The 7094-nt window shown below is 49.2% G+C and overlaps 1 protein-coding gene across 1 annotated transcript; it reads left to right on the forward strand.

Moving 5' to 3' along the window:
* Positions 1–83: 83 nt before the first annotated feature.
* On the forward strand, positions 84–4720 carry IRF1 (interferon regulatory factor 1). The gene is made up of 9 exons (XM_009890746.1): positions 84–172; positions 1100–1199; positions 1394–1570; positions 1918–1967; positions 2082–2217; positions 2407–2532; positions 3088–3131; positions 3981–4116; positions 4620–4720. The coding sequence occupies exons 1-9, from the start codon at positions 86–88 to the stop codon at positions 4718–4720; spliced, it is 957 nt and encodes a 318-aa protein (XP_009889048.1). The 5' UTR covers positions 84–85.
* Positions 4721–7094: the final 2374 nt, after the last annotated feature.

A 7094-nucleotide genomic window follows, 5' to 3' on the forward strand; every position in this document is an offset into this window, starting at 1 on the left:
GGGGGAGAAGGGAGGGGTGGCGTTGAGGAATGGTTAAAGTAGCGATGAGTTTTTTTGCTGACCTGTTATTTCTTTCAGAGATAACATGCCAGTGTCGAGAATGCGCATGAGGCCCTGGTTGGAAATGCAGATTAATTCTAATCAAATACCAGGACTGATCTGGATTAACAAGGTGAGGGTTGTTTGTTACTATTACTGCCATTGTTATTATTACTGCTGTATCGTTAACCATCCTTGTTCTTAGATGTCACTAAACATGAGTCAAGATCATAAAGGAAAGAAGAACATGGGGAAAACTTGCAAGCATTATACTTAAAAAACAACCGTGTGTGTTTTCAGAAAAGGTCGCTCTGGGTGGTACAGAATGCAGGAGTTCCTTTTTTTTTTTTTCCTGACAAAAATTCCCAGGAGGGAAATGATAAATTAAATGCAATCTGCACATGATGGAGAACCAAGAGAACTCCAAGGTCTCTTTTAACTCCTGCTGCCCACCTGAGCCAAGTCACCTCCTGTCCCAGCTGAGTAGCTGCTGTTACACTCCCAGTTGCTCCCAGTTTTAAGATTTCGCCTGAAGGAAACTCTGGATTTGTCTCACTTTGGTCTGGAAGGCACATTCCTGTACCTGTAGCACAGGATGAGGTCACGAGACTTATTGAATCGGGTCTCTTTCCCTGAAGTTTCCATATCCATCCCAAGATGATATTGAAGCTGGGACATGTTTTTCTTAGAATTCCTGCAGGATCTTATGGGTAACTTTAAAAAGGGCTTCTCCACCAAAGCGTACCTGGAAAATATGCTGTAGCTGATGATAACTAATGATTAGATGCAATGTGTTTAAATCATTCTGGGATAAAATTGGCAATGTTGCTTACTTGTGCTGTACCATACCACATGTGGCTTTCCCAGTGTCAGAACTCTTAAAAAGCCTCGGATGCATTGGACCAAAATAGATGGACCAATGGATGCTTAATTCAGACACAGGGCAGAGGGTTTGTAAAGTTTCTGAGCTGCTGCCGAGAATTCTTTGGTTAAATCTGTTGTTCCAAACTGGCATGTAGTGCTGCTTTTTCAATTCAGATCTCTATTGGTTTAACTTCAGGATAAGATGATGTTTCAAATTCCGTGGAAACATGCAGCTAAGCACGGCTGGGACATGGAGAAAGACGCCTGCCTTTTCCGGAGCTGGGCCATTCATACAGGTGTGTGCTGGGCTTTACGGTTCCATCGGTCATACCAGTATCTCAAACAAGGTGGTTTTTTTGTCTTGACTTGGGTAGTTATATTAACAACCTGTACATATATCAGAGAAAATAGAGATTTATTTTTTTTTTTTTTTTGGTAGGAAGAACTAGTGCAGAAAGGTCTAAACACTCACCCCATCTCTTATTTATAGGAAGATATAAAGTCGGTGAGAAAGACCCTGACCCGAAAACCTGGAAGGCAAACTTCCGCTGCGCTATGAATTCCCTGCCTGACATCGAAGAAGTGAGGGATAAAAGCATCAACAAAGGCTCCAGTGCTGTCAGGGTTTACAGGATGCTGCCGCCCTTGACCAAGGATCAGAAGAAAGGTAAACCTTCAGCAATCCCGCTGGGCTTACGCAGCTTCCACCGCTGCGCTTAAACACCGCTTAAACTCCGGGCTCCGCGGAGGCAGGGCTGTAACAGACCTGTTGGGAGCGCCTACTGGGGTTAGTCACTGGTCATTGCCGTGGGTAACAGTTTGTACAAGCGGTTCATTTTATCCCAAATTCTTTAAACTTGCCTAAAGGCATCTTCAGGAGGCGATGAGGACTCGCCGCTGCCAACGGCGCAGGCAGAGCTGGCTGAGGAGGGCTCAGAGCTGCAAGAGCTCACGCTCGCCGAAAACGTCAGCCCTGCAGCCCTTTCTCACATGCTGCTTATTTTTATTTAACAGAAAGGAAGTCAAAGTCTTCAAGAGAAGCAAGAAACAGGAGCAAGAGAAAGGTATGTGTCTGTAGAGGCAGCTGAAGAAGGCAGAGGTTTTGGTGGTTTTCATGCTCGAATGGGAACTGGCGCGTTCTTAGACAAGCCTTTCATTCTTTGCCCTTATTTTTGTAGTCGTATGAAGACATGAGGACAGAGGAGTCAGCAGAAAGACTAACCAACACTCCTCTGCCGGATGACCACAGTGGCTACACCATTCACGACTACGCGGGACAGGAAGTGGAGGTTGAGAGCACGTCCATCACCTTTGGTGAGACTCAGTTTTTAGCTCTCTGAGCACAGTGGAAAGTGCAGTTTGTGCTAAACCCACAATCTTTGCACCAAAAGACAAAGATGGCTCTTGGGGCTGGGCCCGGCTGTGCCGTTGGACGGGCAGGGAGGAAATAGAGGTGGTTGTGTCTCTCCTCTGAGTGCCAACTCCTCCTGGTGCATCCCACAGACCTCTCCTCCGGCGAGGTGAGCGGCTCCCTGACCGACTGGAGGCAGCCGATGGAAATCCCCATGGCTGACAGCACCAACGACATCTACCACCTCCAGGTGTCTCCTCTGGCTTCGTCCTCGGAAGGTGTGTATTTTTTTCTTCCTACCCTGGTCTTTCACAGGTCTGTTGGTTGGAGGCAAGGCAGCGGGATGAAGGAGGGCCTGGGGGATCAAGAGTTGTCCCGTGGAAAAAAAAAAAAACCAACCTCACCCTGATGGGTTTGGGTGTCTGGAGCTACCAACCGGCCACGCTTCCCAACAGGAAAAGAAAATAATTAGCATGGATATATCAGAGTGGTTCTTAATTGGGGGTGCAAATCATCTTCCTCCTGCACACCGAGCGGGCTCAGCTCCGGGGAGTCCTGGGGAGGCGTCAGAGCTCCAACCGTGCGCCCCAACGTGCGGTTGATGAAGGGCTGTGGGGCATGGAGCTGCTGATGGGTCTCCCCGCATCAAACCCCTGAGCCCTCCTCGGGGTTATCCGTGGAGTGGGGGGGAAGTAAAAGGCAGTGGTGTTGTGTGACAAGAGAATATGAAGTGGGTTGTGCGGTGAAGAAGGAGAAGTGTGAGGGCTAACGTGCAAAAAGTTGACATCTATGTCTCGTTTTCTTCTCTTTTTTTTCCTGTGCTTACAAAACAGTCACAGACGAAGACGAAGACGAAATTAATTCAGACATTTTGAAGGTAAATCTCACCCTTATGGTCAGAATAAAGTTGCCCAAAGTTGCTGTTGGCACCAAGAAAGGAAGGGAAGCAGCCATCTGATTCTGTCCTATACCAGCTGAACATACGTTTACGTAATCCAAGACCCTTATTTAATGAGGAAGCCTGAAAAATTAAATATAAAAAGAATGCTGCTTCCCATGACACGTCCATGGAAATACTTACTTTCCATGTGAAAGTCAGAGAAAGCTGCTAAAAGTCAAGGTTGCTGTACTGGAGTCTGCAAAGGTTCTCTAGACTTTATTTTGCCCTTCCCTCCACCTCTGACATGTACGGACGGCACTTAATCTGTGTTTCCAGACGTGTCACGCTTACCCCACTGATAAGGGGGGGTTTCATCACCGAAGGTGCTCCGGCCCTCCCTGTTTTGCATTCACTTTTTTTTTTTTTTTTTAAACTGGGACTAAACCAAGTTTATATAATTTGATCTTTTTTTGCGTACCTGTCTTCTAATGAAGAAAAAGGAATAAAATATTGCACCCACAGACTGAAGGAGCAGTTTTTACTGTCTCCTTACTCTCTTATGGGGTAATATAGGACAAGGGGGGGATGGCCTTAAACTGAAAGAGGGGAGATTGAGATGAGATATGAGGAAGAAATGTTTCCCTGTGCGGGTGGTGATCCCCTGGGGCAGGTTGCCCCGAGAAGCTGTGGCTGCCCCATCCCTGGAGGTGTTCAAGGCCAGGTTGGACGGGGCTTGGAGCAACCTGGGCTGGGGGGAGGTGTCCCTGCCCAGGGCAGGGGGTGGCACTGGATGGTCTTTAAGGTCCTTCCCAACTCTAACCATTCTGTGATTCTGTGATTCTACAGCTGCTGGAACCAGTCCAAGACTGGCACACCACCAGCGTTGGGGGGAAAGGCTTTCTCACCAACGAGCCGGGCACGCAGACCATGTGCAGCACCTACAGCTACAAGGAGCAGGATGGGGAGATCAACACGACTTCAGGTACAGACTCCTCGGTTCTCGCTGACGGTCGAGGCCACAGGATGAGGCAGAGGAGGGTTTTCGTGCAAGACGCTAGTCGGGAGGGCGCAAAGCAAATGGAGGAAGTCACGCATCCCTGTGTTCCGAGATTTCCAAGCGGGCTGTCGGAAGGCTGTGAGGAGTTTGTTGATCAAAAGGAAAAGGAGAAAAATGCCAACAATGAGAGTATACTGCAGATTTCTCTTTAGGATTATACTCGTGGAAGTTATGCCAGCTTTCAGGAACTCCTTGCAATCTAACTGAAGAGTTTCCTCTGGCAATAGCTTAAATGGGACAGTTTAATAGAGAGTGTTTAGAGTATTTTAGCAAAATATCAGGCTAAGGCATTTACTCAGGATGCCTGAGAAGAAATCTTTCAACTTTTGATGTATTTTTAGATATAGTATATATATACACACATATATACACCATTTTGCTCTTCCTGCATGTGAGTCAGTACTCATTCTTTTTTTAATTTTCTCTAGGAGAGCTGGACTTGAGGTTCTTTGACCAGAAAAGCAACCTAGAGCTCTCCTGGCTGGATACAGTGAGACCTACCATTCAGGTCATTCCCTGTGGCTTGTAAACCCCCGGCTTCCTCCGACCACAAACTGCTTTTTGGGTAGAAACTTTGACAAGCCTGAAGAGAATGGAAGAAATTGTTTGTTACTGACTGAACAAAGAAAATAGCTTTTATATTCCGTTTAACTTTTAGGCCTGAAGAGGTTAGTGAGAAAAACTCCATTATAAATAAAAAAATAAACAAAAGGACTCCCGTCTCACCGGGAGCAGGACTCCCGGCACAGAAGATGCTCGGCCGCAGTACGCACCTTGTCGTTGCTTCGGAGGCGAAGCTTTTGCTGGAAGGCTGCCGCTGTGCCGCGGGACCTGGCCCGGTGGGGTAGCGCTGAGTGGCGGGGGGTGCCGGGGGCCTGGGGAGGAGGGGACCGGCCTCTCCGCGCGAGACGTGATGAGCACTTTACCCCGGGAGTGCTTAGGAGAGACGCTGCAAACGGGTCTCTTCCCTGTTAGTTTTGGTTGCTGCTTACCTGTGCGACACTGGTGACGTTGAGCTTGATGACTGTCATTACACGTAGTCAGAAAAATTGCACTAATTGGCCCTCTCTCCTTTGATTTACTGCATCACATAGTTCATCTTTCAGATCTTTAAACTGTGTAAATACTTTAGACCATTAAAATGTGAAAATTCAGTTTAGGCTTTGCTTCCACATAATACACTTAACCCGATCTGCTCGTAGGATGTGAGCTGCTCGTAGGCATGCCATAGCGATTGCCACATTAGAGTTGAAAACTGCTGCATGAAACAATTTTTGCACTGATAGGGGCAGAGCTCTTTATTTATCCCGTGCCTTTCCGAGATCCCATCTGGCACTCTAGTAGGATCCTACAGTACTGTACGCAGCGAGCTGCATCCCCCCGCAGACCCAGCCCGGGCCGGAGTGCAGGACAGAGGAGGTCCTACTTTGTATGTAATACGTAAGAATCGAATCACTAAGCTGTAATAGACTATTTTCTTGTACATTTTATTTTTGTATATAAAGTGTCGTATATTTGTTTTAATAAAAATGTTTTATATATGACATGTTTACTTTTTCTCATGGGAGAGCTCTGAGATTGCATTCCACATTCCTTGAAAATACCCAAACAGCTGTGCTGTTGACAGAGGCAGTTGGAGGGGGTTTTTCATGAGTCATGGAAGCACAGGGAATTTAATACAGTTTGCTCCCGTTTTCCACCACCACTCCCCCCTTCCCAGTGCAGCCGATGGGTGGAATCCTGCTTGTCCCGCTCCTGTGCACGTGGGGGGTGGTTGGTTTGTGTTCCAATATCTGCGGCGGTCACACGTGGAGCAGGGTTACAGGCTATGCTCTCCAAAAATACGCACCAAGTCCCAACTATGGACGTCCCTCCCAGTCAGCAACGCTGTCAGCTTCTGAGATGAGGAGAGCGGCAGCGAAGACCGAGCTAAATAACTCAGATTTGCCTAAAAAGAAAGCACATGCACAATTCAGAATGCAAAGGGAGAAAGCGAGCTGGGATTCCCCTGGATGTTTTATTTATTTGCCATACTTTCCAGCTGGAAAGGGCTGATGTCTTCCTGCCTGGTCTGGGGTGGGAGACGAGAGACAAGTGCGGCTGATGCAACGTGTCTCCAGCTGCGGCCACCCGCGTCCAGCACCGCCTGGACACCCCCTGCGCTGAACAAAGCCGTGCCGGACCAGTCCTTGGGGAATCACTTCATTCACCGAGCGCGGGCGAGGGAGGACTGAGGAGAATATCGGGCTGCAGGAGAGGAAGACCCAACCCAAAGGGCTGGAACAAAGCGGACGTTTCCTACTGCCTTTGGCACGAGCTCTGCTGGGACTCAAACTGCAGGCGCACGGGGACAGACGGGGGGGTTCACCGAGGGAAGAGGGGGAAAAAGATAAGTGCCATAGGAAGCAGGTGGTGGTGGGTCTCAAACCCAGTGCTGCTCAAAGGTTTGGGTCCGGCAGAGGGAGGTGGACGGGCAGCCGGGGAGGGAGAGGCTGGGCAGCGTTCCCGCAGCGCCTGTTAGTCATTAACCGGCCCAAAGCGGGTGGCTGCCGGCAGCACCCTCCCCGGTGGCACCACGCAGAGAGCGGCTTCGATGGCCCCATCCCGGCTATGCGTGGGTGGCAGCCTGGGGAGCAATGACCTTGCTGTGCTCCCGCAGCGGTCACACTCCCTCACAGGGTATCCGGCCTGAGGATCCACCTCCCGGGAAGGGATCCATCCAACCGGGAACCCCCCCCCGGGTACCACAGAATCGCCGAGGTTGGAAGGGACCTTTAGGATCATGGAGTCCCACCATCAACCCAACGCTGCCAAACTCACCACTAACCCACGTCCCTCAGCACCATGTCGGCCCGTCTGTTAAAACACCTCCAGGGAGGGCGACTCCACCACTGCCAGGGACA

Source organism: Charadrius vociferus, unplaced genomic scaffold (genome assembly GCF_000708025.1).
Source record: "Charadrius vociferus isolate BGI_N301 unplaced genomic scaffold, ASM70802v2 scaffold370, whole genome shotgun sequence".
In the NCBI taxonomy this organism is placed as follows: Eukaryota; Metazoa; Chordata; class Aves; order Charadriiformes; family Charadriidae; genus Charadrius; species Charadrius vociferus.

Coding starts and splice junctions, on each gene's coding strand:
- IRF1 (XM_009890746.1), top strand. CDS start 86: ATGCCAGTGTCGAGAATGCGCATGAGGCCCTGGTTGGAAATGCAGATT. Junction 1,571..1,917: donor GACCAAGGATCAGAAGAAAG/GTAAACCTTCAG, acceptor TTTATTTAACAG/AAAGGAAGTCAAAGTCTTCA. Junction 4,117..4,619: donor GGAGATCAACACGACTTCAG/GTACAGACTCCT, acceptor AATTTTCTCTAG/GAGAGCTGGACTTGAGGTTC.